Genomic DNA, 18,739 nt, shown 5'->3' with positions numbered 1-18,739 from the left:
GGGCAACCAAACAGGAAAGAAGCAATATCCCACAGAGATCATGGGATAGGGTCTGGTCTAATCCAACATGCTCATAAAATGATTCCCACAGATCATGGGATGCACAGCATGAAAAATGTTTACATGAGAGGGACAAGGAAAGCTTCAAGTGCCTGGGATGAGGCAGGAGAGGGGAGTACTTCAGTTCAGACAGCAAGATGGCAGACTCAAGATGTAGCAACTTCTTCATACATTTGTGGTGAAACTTGACTATTTTGCTGCCACCATGATTACTCTTGAATCAAGCACCCATTCACCATTTCTGCATGAAATTAAGGCAATCTGTACCCACTCTCCTGCCTCTGAACCTTTTGATACTTACTTTCTTCCTGTCTACTCATCCAGCCAACGTTGTCCCTTCATTCAGTGAGCATGTCTATCAGCTCCACCTCTCTCCACCCTCTTTCTCCTACCCAAAGCAGACAGTCTGCAAGACTGGTTCTCTCGCTGCATGCTGCAATAGCACAATGATCTGGATAACAGCTGGGGCCTAAAGGCACACAACTGCATTGGTTTGGAAAACAGAAAGGGTTGAATCTGAAAGGCCCAGAACAAGCATGAACCAGATTTTCAGAAAGAGCTCTCAACCTGGAAAATGCTACACAGGAGCTCTTTGAAGGCTGAACACCAAGCACGAGAAGCTTGTTTCCAGTTTGCAACTTGATATGTGTTCAACGTACTAAATTGCAAGTTTTGGGTGAACAGGTGACAAATACAGAGGCAGCTTTGTCCTTTATGAATTTAAGGTAATCTAAATTAGTAGCCATCACCACATCCTACGGCAGTGGGTTCTGCAAATGAATCTATCTATCTATCTATCTATCTATCTATCTATCTATCTATCTATCTATCTATCTATCTATCTATCTATCTATCTATCTATCTATCTATCTATCTATCTATCTATCTATCTATCTATCTATCTATCTATCTATCTATCTATCGCATTTGTATACCGCCCCATAGCCGAAGCTCTCTGGGCGGTTTACAACAATTAAAAACATTAAAAACAAATATACAAATTTAAAAACATTTTTTTAAAGCAGCAATTTAAAAAGCAATTTAAAAATATGTGTTGAAATTATGTGTTTGAAAAATGTAAAGTTCAGATTGGACCTCAGTGACACCCAAAATGGGGGGAGGGGGGCAGATTCTGTGCCATTCCACATTGATACTGTTTTTCTCTAAGATACTTGTCACTTGGGTTATATTTGCAGAGACAGAGCCGTGCATTGCTCTTTCTTCTAGTTCTGCACTTACAAAGTAATATAATCATCAGTGAGTCATGCATGATTCCTCCTGTTCAGAAAAATACACACTGAACCATTCAAGACCTGCCATATGCAATCACCTTTGAAATTCCATTATTATATCAAGAAAAGTTGAAAGCAACAGAAGATGGACAGGGGAGTAACCAGAAGTGGTGGTATGGTGTTTTGTTTAGAAATGAAAAATGCAATCACATTTTGGCTATTAGCACAAATTTAAGACTGTACAAGAAGAGAGTGAATGTAACCCAAGCCACCTAAAGAAAGACAAGCATGTTAATAGTGCTACATGATTCACAGGAAGACCTCTTTTTATTAGAAAAAAAGAGAGACAATGGACAAATATTATGCTTAAGTTCTGATTTTTGGCAACTAAGTGGATCCTAAGGAAACAAACAGCAAAAGACAGTGGTGCTGCTTCTATAAGGCTGAAATACCAGAAGATTAGCCAGCAGGGAGGGAAACTAAAGCAAATCATTAAACAGCATTAGAAAGTACATACATCCACCATGTTGTCGGTGCATGGGGGAAATATGTCATGCCAGAAATGAGCTGGTTGATTTGGAGGGTTAGAAAAAAGAAAGAGAGAGAGAGCTAGCAACTGATCTGTTAGCAGTTGGATAAAAGCAAATTAAAAGTGGAAGCACAAAGAAACGGAGGATAAAAAGTGTGTGTGTGGGGAACCCCACAAGATATATATATTTTTAAAAGCCAACAAAAAAATTACATGCTGTGTAACAGAAGCCTGGTTTAAAAAGCCAAAAACACATTGGTATGGAAAAAAGAAAAACAACAACTACGGAACATTTTTTAAAAAAATCAGTAAGTATATATAGATATATAAATATATATATATATCACTCTATATCTGCTTTTTGGAAGTGCATTCAGACTGAAGCAGGCATGCAAGATGTTAGTTCTACTCACTGTCGGAAGGTTTGCTATCACTTAAGAAAGGTTCCTGTTCCATGATGTCCATTGGAATTTTAATACTTGGGACTGTTTCTGAGTAGGGGCAGTCGGACTGTGAAAGAAACGTGCACAAAATTTCTTAGAATGTTCCCATCCCACTCATGTTCTCTCTCTGTTTCTCTTTCTTACTATCCCCACAGATTATCCAGAGCATACAAGCCCAGCTCTGGCATTTTGAGGGATTCCTCACCAGCTTGTCATTGCTTTCACTGCAACATTAAGTAAGTCCAGCAACAGCTCAGTCTGCTGGCAGTTAAAGAAACCGGATAATGCACCTTAGTGCACTTCACTGCTGTCCAGTTTATTAATGCCTTTTTGAATGAAATGGCAGAACCTTTAGGCTAATGGGAATGTGCAATTATTTTTTGTTATTGTTCTTTATCCTGATTATTCTTCTGTCCCTCCCAGAAGCTCAAGATCACTGCTAGAAGGGCAGACTATTTTTGGCTAATCTGACAGAAATAACAGGCCTCCAGAAAGGTTTACATCACAGCTCCAAAGGTAGCCTACTATACACAAGAAGCAAAAGGAGATTGGGTTCCAGACTCCAACTTTTAAGTGTAAAGCGTAAAGTATAAAATGAAAAATGTGTATGTGTGAGTACACTCCAAAGGTCCTCCTCAATTAGTATTTCCTTGTGGTTTTCATCAACTGTAATTTATCCCCGGATAGTTTTATAGCAGAACTTGCTTGTGAAATATAGAACTCATTTTATAAAAAGAATGGCGCCCCAGCTGGGAACTAGACTGAGCAAGAGGCCAAACTATAGCTGAACACTATGATTTTGGACCTTCAAGGCTACAGGCAAGGGGAACAGGCAGGGATAAGAACATAAGAACATAAGAAGAGCCTGCTGGATCAGGCCAGTGGCCCATCTAGTCCAGCGTCCTGTTCTCACAGTGGCCAACCAGGTGCCTGGGGAAAGCCAGCAAGCAGGACCCGAGTGCAAGAACACTCTCCCCTCCTGAGGCTTCCGGCAACTGGTTTTCAGAAGCATGCTGCCTCTGACTACGGTGGCAGAGCACAGCCATCACGGCTAGTAGCCATTGATAGCCCTGTCCTCCATGAATCTGTCTAATCTTCTTTTAAAGCCGTCCAAGCTGGTGGCCATTACTGCATCTTGTGGGAGCAAATTCCATAGTTTAACTGTGCGCTGAGTAAAGAAGTACTTCCTTTTGTCTGTCCTGAATCTTCCAACATTCAGCTTCTTTGAATGTCCACGAGTTCTAGTATTATGAGAGAGGGAGAAGAACTTTTCTCTATCCACTTTCTCAAGGCCATGCATAATTTTATACACTTCTATCATGTCTCCTCTGACCCGCCTTTTCTCTAAACTAAAAAGCCCCAAATGCTGCAACCTTTCCTCATAAGGGAGTCACTCCATCCCCTTGATCATTCTGGTTGCCCTCTTCTGAACCTTTTCCAACTCTAGAATATCCTTTTTGAGATGAGGCGACCAGAACTGTACACAGTATTCCAAATGCGGCCGCACCATAGATTTATACAACGGCATGATGATATCGGCTGTTTTATTTTCAATACCTTTCCTAATTATCCCTAGCATGGAATTTGCCTTTTTCACAGCTGCCGCACACTGGGTCGACATTTTCATCGTGCTGTCCACTACAACCCCGAGGTCTCTCTCCTGGTCGGTCACCACCAGTTCAGACCCCATGAGCGTATATGTGAAATTAAGATTTTTTGCTCCAATATGCATAATTTTACACTTGTTTATATTGAATTGCATTTGCCATTTTTCCGCCCATTCACTCAGTTTGGAGAGGTCTTTTTGCAGCTCTTCGCAATCCCTTTTTGTTTTAACAACCCTGAACAATTTAGTGTCGTCAGCAAACTTGGCCACTTCACTGCTCACTCCTAATTCTAGGTCATTAATGAACAAGTTGAAAAGTACAGGTCCCAATACCGATCCTTGAGGGACTCTACTTTCTACAGCCCTCCATTGGGAGAACTGTCCGTTTATTCCTACTCTCTGCTTTCTGCTTCTCAACCAATTCCTTATCCACAAGAGGACCTCTCCTCTTATTCCATGACTGCTAAACTTCCTCAGAAGCCTTTGGTGAGGTACCTTGTCAAACGCTTTTTGAAAGCTCAAGAAACCATAATGGATGAATCAGAAAAGCCAAGTGGCAGTGCCATGCTTTTGGAATCAAAGAAGACAGTATATACAAATATGTTACATGCATAACTGGATTTGGACATGTGAACAAGCTCCCTTCCATCAGCCAAGGGCAATGGAGGCCAGCACCTGTCCATTCAGAATGGTGCTCACTTATCTCTTAGGACTACTGACCCATGTTCAACTGCTGTTCCCATGAAACCCTTCTCCCCTTCAGCCTTCAAAGTTCTCATTTGAATATTTGCCAGTGTAGTGTATTTATTTATTTTCTTACATTTCTAGCCAGCCTTTCTTTCATCAAGGAACCCAAGGCAGCATACATGTGGTTCCCAGGTGATCTCTCATCCAGGCACTGACCAGACTCAGCCCTGCTTAGCTTCATCCAAGTGATGGCCTCATATGCCTTCAGACCATACCCTGGGACGCACATCTTGGAGTAGTGGCTAGAGTTCCAGACTAAGACCTGTTTGACCAGGGTTCAAATTCCCAGTCACTAATTGAGCTCACTGGGTAACCTTGGGCCAGTCACACTCAGCTTAACAGGGCTGTTATGAGGATGAAATGGGGAAGAGGAGAACTTCGTACACCACCTTGAACTCCTTGCAGGAAAGGTGAGATATAAATCTAACAAATAAATTAAAAACTCCCCAATATAAATAAATATGTAGACTATTTCCTCTTAACTGACACTGCAAAAACTATGCTTAGTAAGGGCAATTCTAGAGACAGCAGCTGTCAAATGGTGTTCATGCTGCCAGTCACACTATCATGAGTGCTGCCACCTGACAGCATGTGGCACCTGAACAAAGTAACTTTCTAGCTGACTTCATGACTACTGGCCAGGAGTTATTAAGGTGGGAAAGGAGTGAGGGTAGAGAGAAGTCACGTATGTGATAACTGGGCATTGACCCCAGTGTCTTAAAACTTTTGGAGCAACAAGACACGCTTCAGCACCTGGAAGCAGTAAGCTAGCCTTTGCCAAACTGGTGCCCTTGAGATAAACTAAGTGGGGGTGATGAGAATTAGGAAGAGCCTGCTCGAGCAGGCCAATGGCCCATCAGTTCAGTGGCCAACCAGTTGCCCATGGGAAACCAGCAAGCACAACCTGAGTGCAAGTGCACTCTCCCACCTCCCCGTGGTTTCTAACAACTGGTATTTGGAAGGTGTAGTAGGGAGGGCACCAGATTGGCAAATGCTCAATAAACAATGCTTTTGTGGTTCCCCACCCATCCCACACATGTACACGTGAGTTCCTCCTTTATTCAGTTTACTGCTTCCTGAAGCCAGTCAGCAATGGGATGCCTGGACAGTTAAATGTCTTAATATGGAACAGCAGCAGTACAGGAAACACTGTCACCACGCTCCTCTTGTGGTCAATAAACGGCTTTCCTCAGACCGGTTTCTGCCCCATGGACTGCCAGTTGCCAACCTCCAGGTTAGAGCCTAATATGAGCAACCTTTAAAGGTCTTCTGTAGTTTCTATCTGCCTTAACAACATGTGGAGATGGTGGTGGCGGCCTACTGAGTCCTTGTAATGTAGAATAATAGCTGAAGGCATGTGAGTATTTAAAAAAAAAACACACACACAAACCAATTCAACACATTCTAAGGCAGAAAGTGCCCATGTGTCTGTTTGTCAGTTTCCAAAACTTAGAATTAGGGATAATCAAAAGCCACACTATAGACAGATGTTCTTCTTGTTGCTGTTTTAACGGTGGGATCATCGAGAGTAAATAAAATGCAGAAAATTATTGAACAAGTCAATATGTTTTAATGTATTGTTTTTATCTTGTACGTCGCCCAGAGTGGCTGGACAACCAGCCAGATGGGCGACTAATAAATTTAATAAATAATAAATAAATAAATAAAAATATTTTGTGCACATTAAAAAGTGGGGGGGGGACAACAAGAATAGAACGCTTCAAAGAAGTATTTTCTTTGGTACTGAGGATGGCTGCCACAGTATTTTTTTTCTATATCCTAAAAAACAGACTAAAACAGGGAATAAAGGGAAATCAAGACTTGGGAGCAGAGTGACTGAGCACACATGGGGAAGAAGGAGTGGAAAGTGTCAGATTTCAATAAACTCTGATAAGGGAAGGGAAATGGTTCTTGAAAACTAACCCTCTCCCCCATAAGCTGGGAGAGCAAGGCTGGAGAGCAAGGGTTTGTACGATTATTTTTCAGATATTGTAAGACCATCGCCAGGAACATATTCATCTGGACAAACGTAATGGGTGAACTATGTGATCAGGGTTTTTGACAGCAGCAAATCTTTTGATTGTAGTGGCTGAAGAAAATGCAGTTGCATTCCTGGGAAGCTTTGCCAGCCATCTCTCTCATCCCCAGGTCTTGCATTAGAAACATCCACCCGACTAGGTTACCAAGGGCAGTCAGGACTAGCATGCGCAAAGGCATTATTAGGCGATAACCCATTGGAAAAGGTCTAGAAATACAAATGATAGGAACCATACGGGACCAGTGCCAGGCCAAGCAGGTGAAAATGCAATTCCTTCAGGGCCTAAAAGACCTTTGTAGAACTTATCTAGAAAGGTGCAAAGAGGCAGACTGGGTGAGTTTGGGTGAGATGGTCCCAATGCAGCCAAACAAATATGAGGTCACTTTCATATATGGCTGCATGCACACAATCGTCATGTCCAGAGGGAGAAATTCCACAAGCTATTGGGGCAGGCCATATACGCAGCTAAAGACTAGACTGCTTCCTTTTCAAAGTTTGCCTTTAGATGTGATGATCCTGCATTGTTAGCAAAATGCAGAAGTAACCATGTATCTGGTTGGCTGACTGAGACCACCACATCGGACTTTGCTCAGGGATGACCAGCAGAGGAATAGTTCAGGAAACTGTAAGGGGACTGCAAGCAGCAATGTTCCAAATCCATAATACTCCATAAGCAGGGCTAGGTATATTTTGTACTACAGTAAATTAAAATTCTGCACCAAGGGTTATCCAAATTCTGTGTCAAGGAAGAAGCTGAATTCTGCAATCTGATGAAAATTCTGTAGCAATCTGATGCAGAATTGCCTCTTATTTTGCACAATTTATTTTGGTTTCACTATTCTAAGGGACAGGTTAAGATGAACCAAACAGGGCACTAAGTGTACTCCCCCACAACCACTAAACCAACTCGCTACTCACTTTTGAAAATTTCAGAAGGCATTCCCTACTTCAATACTGTATTCAGCACCTCCTGCAGAACTGCAAAATACACACAGCCCTGAGTATCAGGGCTGCCCTGTTGGGTGAAACACTCACATAGCCTCACCCTCTGTCTCTGGTGTCAGTAATAAGCCAAGAACTTTCAATTTCATGGGTGAGGTGAGGATGGTTATAGACACAATCCAAATCTGTGTCACAAGATAGCCTGGGTAAAAACATTTCCAAAAAAAGTTGACAACTGTGAAAATGGCCTTACGTCCTCGTTGTCACTATCCAGGCTGCCTTTCTTCTTCTTCTTTTTCTTCTCATCCTCTTTCTTCTTCTTGTCCTTTTCTGGAATGACGTCATCAAGGAAACTGAGGTCATGCTGGGAGAAGAGGTAGTCCATAGCCTTTCTGACTGCCACAAGTGCCAGGATCTATCAGGACAGAATTCAGCACTCCCTTATTGGCATGTAGCTCTTCCCCCACCTCTGAAGTTTAAGCTTACCTTCTTTGCCTCACCTGATCCAGTGCAGGTCTCTTCTCTTAGACTTCAACGGGTAAAGAGAGGGTTAATTGTATTTGAAATCTGAGCAGCTGTGGGAATATGCTCAGGTCAAGACTGGCAAATGAAAGCTCCACCACTCAGATTCCAGGTTTCAATTTCTCAAGTAATTCTCAGGTTAGTATAAATCTGAGACAATAGTGTCAACGGCCACTGCTACTCTACTACAGGCAGCGTTGCACAACTTCTCTGTCCTTGTTGGAAACATTCAAGAAAATAAAACAGGACAAATGGAATGGAAAACACACAGATTCCCTGGCCCTGCCTTTACTTGTAATTTATGGGAAAGGGATCCAAATATAATTTCCATGCCTCTGGTTGCCATCCACTGGGCACTTACTTCAGAGGAATCTCATATCAAAACTATTCTCTCAAGAGACACTTTGCACACTGATTGCTTTTAGCAGAGACTTGTGAACTTGCCTCATTGTATAGGTCTGTGGCTTTGTGGAATATCCACACACACACACACTCACATACACAGGTTTGATTTTCGTTAATATTTTGATTTTTAAACAGGCATGCACCTCATAAGGGTACAGGAGTGCTGTGTTGTCAGTTGCTGTGTTTATTTTACTTCATGGTTGTTAAGTATTTATTTTAGTAACTATGTAACTTTTGTAATTTGGATTGTTTTTCCTTAACTCTGTTCACTCTCATTTTGTGGAATATCTATCTACCCAGAAGTGCGGGTGAGTGGGGAGGCAAGGCTTAGTTTCTATTATATGCAGACAAGGTAGACACAGGAGAAACTCAGGGACACAATGGTTCACCTGTCCAGAAATCCATATGCGTTAAAGCTAATAGTTATTAGCACCGACTACTGGAAGGTTTAGCACAGAACTCAACATTGATACAAAAGGGCTAAACTCTTTTGGCAAAGTGAGGAAAGATAAAGGTAGGATGGTCCTGACCATCACTGGAGAAACTATAAAACAATGTAGTAAAAAAAAAAGTGGGCCATCTTACTAGCACACCTAATTATTTCATCTTTTTATCTATAAATTCCATTACTAAAACTGCTGGCTTCTTCAGAAGCTACTTAGTTTTGTTGAAGATTTCCTTTTTAAATTATGTATCCAGAAGAACATGAGCCCTGCTGGATCAGGCCAAAGGCCCATCTAGTCCAACATCCTGTTTTCAGTGACCAACCAGATGCCTCTGGGAAGCCCACAAGCCGAACATAAGTACAACAGTTCTCTACCCACTTGCGATCCTCAGCAATTGGTATTTAGAGGCACACTGCCTCCAGTGTGGTGTAGTGGTTAAGGTGTTGGACTATGACCTGGGGGACCAGGATTTGAATCCCCACATAGCCATGAAGCTCACTGGGTGACCTTGGGCCAGTCACTGCCTCTCAGCCTCATGAAAACCCTATTCATAGGGTCGCCATAAGTCGCAATCGACTTGAACACAGTACATTTACATTTTCCTCCAAGAGTGGATGTATAATATATCCATCATGGCTAGCAGACATCAGCAACTGGTATTCAGAAGCAGGCTGTCTCCAATCATTGAGGCAAAGAACATAAGAACATAAGAAGAGCCTGCTGGATCAGGCCAGTGGCCCATCTAGTCCAGCATCCTGTTCTCACAGTGGCCAACCAGTGCCTAGTCATCATGGCTAGTAGCCACTGATAGCCTTATCCTCCATGAATTTGTCTAATCCTCTTTTAAAGCCGTCCAGGTGGGTGGCCATCACTACCTCCATGTAAAGAATTGTCTGTCCTGACATTCAGCTTCACAGGATGTCCACGAGTTGTAGCATTATGGGAGAGGGATTCATTTATGTTCATGTTATTAATGACCACCCTGAAGACTAATACGTAGAAACCTGGGGGCTACAGGATAGGAACTAAAAAGAGAAAAAGTAGAAATGCTAGAGACTCTTTCCAGGAACACTGGTTTAGTTTCATTTCACATTTACCCCAGAAAGAACATGACTAGAGTCCACCCTCAATACGCAGAATTTGATGGAGAAGGGAATCTCCTGGGGTAAGCAGTGTACCATATTTTTTATCTTATGAACTTAAACCTAACTTATTTATATCATAATTGGCACTTTATTTTTATCCTTCTGCGATTGGACCAATATAATATGTAATTGATATTGATATGAACTGTATGATTACTCCGTATTGTACTGTTGCATTTTGCACTTATTTAATGTTGTTATAAAAACATTTTTTTAAAAAACCGTATGTTATTTGTTTCAAGAAAAGCAGCCACTTTAACCTATTCTCTATCTCACACAGCATTACTAAACTTATTTCACTAAACTGTTTCATTTATTTTAGTGAGCTGGACATGGAACAAGAGATGGGGAATGCAGGACTGCGTCAGCTGATCGGCAAGGCAGCTGATGGCATCTCGGATGGCCCTAGAAGGAAGAAAGGGTGCAATGGATTATAGTCATGATCATGCCAACCTACCATGACTGGGAATATGATGGCAGCCACTGTAGACTTCAAGATCCAAAGGAGAGCCAGGCACACCACCTGGAGGAAAGTGAAGAGGTGGACCCGGCGCAGGGGGACGTGACGAAGGTAGATAAAGTCAGGCTGATGCTTCAGAGGCATCAAGAGCAGCTTCAGACGGTCCATGAACTGACGTGAAGAAAGGGAGAAAGAAGTGGTGTGGTCCCAACAGGCACTAAGTAATGAACCTAAGATAGTTATGTCGATCATACCCTTGGGCTTAGGGTTGAATCCAATGTTTGTCCCATTCAGAGCAGATCCATTGAAATGAATGGACATGATTCACTTAAGTCCATTGATTTCAAAGGCTTTGCTCTGAGTGTAACTTAGTTTGATACAACTCTTAAGTTTTCAAGCCAAACCAGCTTTGGAAATCACCCACCTCCTCCCTCCTCCCTCCCTCCCTCCCTCCCAGGCAACCTGATTGACAAAAACCCATTTCCCAGGCCTGCCACTTCCCCAACCCCCAACCCCCTTCCCTCTTCCCCATGCATTCCATTAATTGTTGTTCAACAGAAGTGCAATTTAAAGCAAAGTGGGTGTTTAGAATTGGGGAGATGGTGGGGAGGGATTTTTAACTATCAGAGTGGCTGGATGGGTAATGAAGGAATTCTTCTCTGGCTTTATCTAGCCAAGTTAGGACTGGTCTGCATGTTACCATATCCTCACTAAAGGAAACTTCCATGTGGCAATTCCCCTTGGCACGTGGGTCCTCCAAATTGCATGGAGGGTTTCCACACACCAGTGATGAATTTTGTTGTCAGCCTGGAAACTCTTAATTGGGAAGAACCATCTGGCAAGTCACACTAGACATCCCAGCCAAGTCAAGGAGAGTCAATGAACTGAAGTCTCCTCCAAGCAAGGCTAAGGCAATACAGCCCTACCTCATCTAGATAGAGAGCAAACTTGGTTACATACAAAAAGAGCCCCTTTCTGAAGCTCTCGTAAGTTACTTATGAGCAGGGGATTCCCTGTTCCCTTTAACGCTGTAGGAACATCAGTTCCCAACATAATTGGAATCAGTGGGGGGTAATCTATTAGGGCAAATAGGACACTGCCCTGCCAACCTCAGTTTGCCCTCAGCCTGCCACCTTACTTATAACCAGTCCACGGGGTTGCAATGCCCATTAGCTTCCTCCTCAGTGTTGCCTTGTAGAACTGGGCAGGGAGGAGGATAGAGGGAAAACTAGAATTGGTTCTCTCTGTCTATCATATGTTCTGGCTCAGCTTACTGTTGCTCTCCCTGCCTTCAACTCTGTGTGTGTGCACCGACTTATGGCGACCCTATGAACAGGGTTTTCATGGCAAGCGGTATTCAGAGGTGGTTTACCATTGCCTCCCTCTCAGGCGGAGCAGCAGTGACTTGCCCAAGGTCACCCAGTGAGCTTCATGGCTGTGTGGGGATTCAAACCCTGGTCTCCCATGTCATAGTCCAACACTCTAACCACTATGCCACACTGGCTCTCACCTTCCACTGTACTACTCTCAATGGGCACCAGGCACTATTGATTGGATGTGGGCACGTGTCCACTTAGAGTGAAGCAAGAGGAACTCCCTACTTGCATGGAGCTCTGTGAGTTGCTGCCCCAGAGACAGGATGATGCGCAACTCAAGTTTTAGCCGGTGATGAGCTCTGTGTAGCGGGAGAACCTATGAGTATTCCTTTGTTGTGTTATTCTATAAAAATACATTCCTGCATCTATTTAGTTAGCTTTTATCCCTATACTGAGAACTAGAGGACACCTCCTCTCCTTGGTCCTCCTCACTTTCCGCCACTTGAGTGATGGCCTCGGTAAAGGCTTAAGCACAGGCAAGAATTAACAATAAACTCTTTGTTCTCTGGCAGCACCCTGGCCCATTGCCCACTGCTGGCTGACTCCGAAGCCAGATTAATCTCAATCCAATGAATGAAAGCCAGGCCTTTATTAAAGTGGGCCCAAATAAATCTCTGAGGGTAGACACAAAACATGCACTCCTTTTTCGATTAAGCACAGAAGAGCAATGCAATTAACGAGGTGCCAGAATCTTATCAGAAACATAACCAGCTTTTCCTGGTGCCAATTCAAGATGCCAGGCTCTCTGAGGAGAGGCACTTTTAGGGAGCATTTTCTCAGTGATGAGAGAAAAAGAAGTGGTGGAGGTTTCAGCTTTGCCAAGCTTATGAATGGCAAATGTCCCACGGGCTTACATCAAACCAACCACATCAACTCAAACCCCTTCATAAATAAGAGTCTGAAGGCCTCATTTTAGTGACATGTGTATGAGAATTGTTTTATTGTTTCTAGAGTTTTTTTCCTTTGCATTTTATCGTACCCTGAATCCTTTGCACCCTGCTTCAATACCTTCAGTGGGAAGAGGTTTATAAATTTGTAAAATAAATTAATTAATAAATTTCATTTGCTATTTATTTCTCAGAACCAGGAGTTCTCAGTTGTGCTCCCTTTCCTCCAGAGATAAATTATCAGAGCTAGAAACCAATAGCTATGTTGTTTTCTATAGGGTTCCCAGTTCCATAGAGACATGTAGACCAGGGAGGCAGATCTGCTGAGCGGTATTAGACCCACCCTACTTGGCTCAGGATACTATCCTTCCCTGAAACTTTTCACCCTGCCACTTTTAATAGGCTTGGCTTCAAAGCCACGTTTTTAAAATATGAATAATTGAGTGTTTTAATTAATAAATTATATATTAATAGGACATAAAATTATTAATGTTTCAAATTATTTGTCCCAGGTCATTTTACATAAAGTCTTGTGGAGATGGTATAAATCTGAGAGAGAGAGAGAGAGAGAGAGAGAGAAATGCTGGTCAACTTTCAACATGTCATGAAAATGAGAAAGAAGTTGAAAGAGCAGGAGAAGTTTTTTAAAATAAACAGAATTCCAGAAGAGCAAACATATTATTATGTAGCAGGAAGACAGCAACAATGGGGTCTGTAGCACCTTAATGGCTAACTGACTAATCAAGCCATGTGCTTTTTTCAGAGGATGAATGGCCTCAGATGCGTGAGAAAGAGAGCACTGGTTAATGTTTACCATCTTTCCTGAAAAGGGCCTTCTGTAATGTCTGCCCCACCAATCAGAAGAGCTTTGGTTGCTAAGGAAAAAACTTACCTGCACTCCATTAAGGGAAGCGACACCCATATATAGAAACACTCCATAGAGCACAGGCATGGGAATAAACTAAAAGAGGGAGGGGAAATGGGGGGAGGAAACATGAAGTAAGCAATTTTTAAGAAGCTGAGTTAATCTGCAGTCAAACATCTAAGGCTTGGCTTACAAATAAATGCACAAACCTGCAAATTCTCCACATGATCAATGGAGGCCTGATTTATTTGTTTTTTAAGCATCACATTTTACTGAAAAAAATAAGTTAAAACAAAAAATTACCCTACCTAATTTACCAATACCATATTATCAAAAATTGACTGGATAAAACTTAACGAGAACCTACAAAGTCCCAGGTGGGGAATCAAAATCATAATTCTATAGGATTGTATCCACCTAGGTCATATTCAGAGTAGACCCAAAGATATAAATGGAATGTATGTATTTCTGACATTTATAACCCACCCTTCACCCAGAGATCCCACAGCAGGGAAACCAATGACACCAGCAATTCAACAATATTTAAAACTAAGAACATAATACATTAATTAACTCAGAGTCAATGCATCAGTAAACTTCACTTGGTAACAGGACACAACCTAACCGCCTCAGTCTAAAATGCACTTCATTTAGTCATGTCCATTGATGTCAATGGGTCTACTCTGAGTATATCTTAGTCGGATACAACCCATAATTTTATAACATTCAAGACTTCTTCTCTCTTATTTTCATATGCTTTTGTTCTATTCTAGTATCTAAGAAACCATTGCCAATTCTCCAAAAAAGGATCCACCACTTTTGAACTATCCTAGATTCTTTCTTTTTTTGTATGTCAATTTGTGCATAAAAGTGTTTTGTTTCCAATGATTTGCAAACCATTATCTTTGCTACGATCAACGTATTTCCCCAAAAAAGTGTTTTCCCCCTCAAATTGTATTATTAACATTACCAAGCAACCAAATCAATGGATCCCACTGGTAGCTGACAACCTGTTATTTCCTTAAAAACATAAGAAGAGCCTGGCTGCTGGATCAGGCCAATGGGCCATCTAGTCCAACATCGGGTTCTCACGGTGGCCAACGAGATGCCTCTTCTGGGAAGCCCGCAAGCAGGACCTGAGCCCAGCCACACTCTCTCATCTCATTAGTGCTTCCCAGCAACTGATATTCAGAGGCACACCAATTCCTTATTAAATTGTAACGTCTGTAGCCAGAAATGTATTTATCTTTCTACACGATAATCAAATTTTAATTAATTTACATCATTTGTATCATGCACCTTCAGCATAAATGTCTGTTCCCAGCTAACAGAGAAGTAAGAAACAAAAAAGTACAATTTAAAAAAATTAATAATAAAAAAGGAAACAAACGAATTCAGAAAATACAAATTAAAACAGCAACAGCCCATACAAATAGAGTTAAACCAAACCGCTCTGAATTAGAAAGAAAAAGAAGGAAAAAAGAACATTTGCATCAGCTCAGCTAGCACTCAGGTAACTGGCAGTGGGTCTCTAGGGTTTCAGACAGCAGGCATTCCCAGCCCTATCTGCTGATGCCAGGCTCAGCATGAAAGCTTTGGGAACAAAGCCCCACATAGAGTTAAGGCAATATTTCTATTCTTAGGGACCTTGAGTACATTTTTAGAAGCCCAAGTAAGCAAACACATGGAACTCTTCTCTATGGAGTGTGGGAATTGGCCCTAAGGAACAAGAAGAGGTAACATAATTGGCAATGTTGACCACACTTGTTGATGGGATACAATCTAGCCTACAAAATTCTAATCATGCTAGGGAGTGACTAGAGACTTTGATTCTCTGGCTTCTGAATCTCAACGTGCAGGGAAATGACAAAATGCAGCACAACCCTAGAGTTATTATCTGTTGTGCTATAAAGCACAGAACAGATTTGACCACAATCAAACACTTTGCAGAGAACAGTATTATAGAAGGGTGTCTTTCCTCTCTACTACAATAAGAATATTGTGGGCCAGACTGAATCCCATCAACAATGAAATCAAGTGGGATTCCTGACTGAACTGCATGTAGCCAACATGAAGTGGTGCTAATGGAAAACATCTGCTGCAACTTTTGCTTAAAAATCCTTAGTGTTGCTCATTTGAATCTAGGTGTTCAAAAGAAGAAATAACAATTACGTCAAAGGATAAATTAATTAAATAAATTAAATAAATTAAATAAATTAAATAAGTCAATTTCGACTTATGACGACCCTATGAATAGGTCTTTCATGGTAAGCGGTAGATAAAATTCGTAACTGCAGTAACAGGCACTAGCCACTAAATGGCAGACAGTGCTTACTCAATAGCCCTCCCAAACTAAGTTATAGTAATGTGCTTCCACAACTTTAAGGATTCACTCTATTCTCTGTTGCATCCCCTTTGCCATACAAGTAGCATGCAAGATTTCATGACGTCAGTGTGCCGAGGAAAGACTGCTCTTTACTGTAATCACACCAAAGTGAACACAACTGATGTATAGCCAGAGTGAAGCACAAGGGCTTTTCTGTGTATTCAGGAAGGGAAAAAAAACACATGATGCAGACCTCTCAGGACTGCTGCAGAATGTAGGATCGGAAATACATGTTTAAATGTCATCCTTCCTCCAAATATGTGAAAAATGTCCTGCATGCATGTCAGGGAGAAAGGCAGGCTAGAAACCTCTCCTCAACATGGTGTGGGTGAAACAGAAACCAAGCAGAAAGGTGATTCACAGAAACAGGTTCCCATGTGTTGCCCCGCTGGGATGGATACAGTATAAATAGCCACCAAATTAACAAAAGTAGTGCAACTTGATATTAGACAAGTCAAGACCACTCCTATACCAGCCAGGTTCAAAGCAATTTACCTCCCTGGGGAGCAATTTGGCAGCCACAGTTAAACTCTGGCCTGCTTTCTTATGACCTTGAAAGGGCTTTGTAGACTGCTCACCTTCGGAAATTCCTGTCTGGCTGAGCATGATCTGAGCTCTGATTGGCCTCTCGTTTCTTTCCCACCCCCCACTCCCTGCAGGTAGTTTTCTACCTACTTGCATAGACAAAAAGACTCCCTAGTTGCTATTTTTGTTTAAATGTCCTGAGGAAAATTCTTTTTAAAAAAGAGATATTTAAATAACTTTTTTAATTTTCCCACAGTTACATAATCCTGGCATGCATTGTGCATTCTATCATTTTATGCTCTTGGGGGGAAAAAACTTCCTGCCCCATTTTCTTGAGCAGGAGCGATCAGCCATCACAGGAGGGGAGGCCTAATGTATAGAAAGCAATTAAACTGAACCTCCATGTTCAGAGGCAGTGTATAGGGGAGAGCTCTTGCCTTCATGTGTTGCACGTGGGTTTCCTGGCAGCAACTGACTGGCCACTGTGGGAAGAACGATACTGAACAAGGTGGACCCTTGATATCATTCAGGAAAGGCCTTTTCTTTTGTTCTTACTAAGTCTACTGAGGCATGCAAACCAGCTGTTTGCTCTCAACTCTCACACTGCATTCCATCTTCCCTCATCACTAGTCCATATTTCCGCTTACGGCCAAACTGCATGTGATGCAGGAGATCTGAGACTGGATCTCCCAATGTGATGGCTAAAAACAGCCATGTGGTTTCCCCCCCGCCCCCGCCCCCGCCCCCGCCCCCGCCCCCGCCCCCGCCCCCGCCCCAATTTTGAATCAGGGTTGCAACTCTGTGGAATGAGAAGTGGGTCACCCACTATTTCCTCAAGTTAAAATCAGTCCCTCAAGCATTTAGCCCCGGAACCTGTTTAGTCCTTCAATTCCTCTGGAGAGCGACCCTCTGTACTATACACGTGGTGTGCTAAACCCACATACATCTCCAAAAAATAAAATTAAAGGCATTACAGCTTCACTGATCGATACCCAGATTTCCTTGCTATGTCTTCCGTGTCAGGATTCAGTTACAATTGCTATATATACCCAAGTACCTGAATGCAATTGTAACTCAACTGTTAATAAACAATCAAGAAGCTGGAGGGCCATCTGGGAAAGCAGAATTAACAAATTACTTAAGAGGATACAGGCTGCACTCTCTCACTCTTGCCTTCCTTGTCGAGCGGGGGGGGGGGAATGTTTAAGGTGCTGTACTTAAGAACATAAGAAGGGCCTCCTGGATCAGGCCAAAGACCCATCTAATCCAGCATCCTGCTCTCACAGCGGCCAACTGCATGCCTATGGGAAGCTCAGAAACAGGCCCTGAGCAGAAGAGCACTCTCCCTCCTGCATTTCCCTGCAACTGGTATTCAGAAGCATACTGCTTGTCTGGGGGGGGGGGGATTAGCACTTCTTTTTAAAGACACAAAACATTCCTTGCACATTGCTCTCTTCAGCAGCTCCTTTGAGGAGTGCCTCGCACACTGCTCTGTATCACCACTATTTCTACCCAAGAATGCAAACAGCACAAACTGAGTCGAGCTATTGGTTCAGCTAGCGATCCCTAAGATGGATTGCAGCAGCAGCACTGCCACCGCAGAAATGAGAAGAGCCATAGTTCAGTGGCTGAGCATCTCCTTTGCATGCAAAATGACCTAGGTTCAATCCCCAGCATCTTCGTATTGCACTGGCCTAGCTGCTGCCTTACCTCTCCCCCCCCATCCTTCTCAGATGCAGCAGTGATGCAAACAGAAGGAAGTCAGATGAGTGGTACAACCTCACCATAAAAAAGGTAGAGGTGTCCCCGCACTTATAGTGTGAGTCGTTTCTGACTCTTAGGGTGCCGTCTTGCGACGTTTACAAGGCAGACCGTATATATGGGGTGGGATTGCCAGTTCCTTCCCCGGCCTTTCTTTACCCCCCAGCACATGTAGTAACATATGTAGTAGCATATGTAGTAACAATATCCTTCCCGTCCCTGATGTCATTGTGCTAAGTGTTTCCCTGCCAATAGCAGTCAGCGATGTGGGAAAATGCATAGCATAATATCCAGACGACAGGATGTTGTATTAAACATTATGTGTGCAGAGCTCCTATTTTCAGTGGCAGACTCAAGCTCCACA

General features: G+C 42.5%; 1 protein-coding gene across 4 annotated transcripts in view; it reads right to left on the bottom strand.

Moving 5' to 3' along the window:
- Nucleotides 1–18,739, bottom strand: part of SLC4A4 (solute carrier family 4 member 4) — a 270,897-nt gene that overhangs the window by 7,965 nt on the left and 244,193 nt on the right. For 2 of the 4 annotated variants that reach the window (XM_061583423.1, XM_061583424.1), the window contains exons 21-24: nt 13,731–13,799; nt 10,573–10,746; nt 7,851–8,012; nt 2,235–2,331 (exon numbers count right to left, since the gene is read on the bottom strand). In XM_061583423.1, the coding sequence (XP_061439407.1) occupies nt 2,235–2,331; nt 7,851–8,012; nt 10,573–10,746; nt 13,731–13,799 (502 nt within the window). The remainder of the gene's footprint in view (nt 1–2,234; nt 2,332–7,850; nt 8,013–10,572; nt 10,747–13,730; nt 13,800–18,739) is intronic. The other 2 variants (XM_061583421.1, XM_061583422.1) reach the window with 1 other exon arrangement.

Source organism: Rhineura floridana, chromosome 9, assembly GCF_030035675.1.
Source record: "Rhineura floridana isolate rRhiFlo1 chromosome 9, rRhiFlo1.hap2, whole genome shotgun sequence".
Lineage (NCBI taxonomy): Eukaryota > Metazoa > Chordata > Lepidosauria > Squamata > Rhineuridae > Rhineura > Rhineura floridana.
The sequence above is the reverse complement of the archived record's forward strand: the minus strand, read 5'-3'. Positions and strand labels throughout refer to the sequence as shown.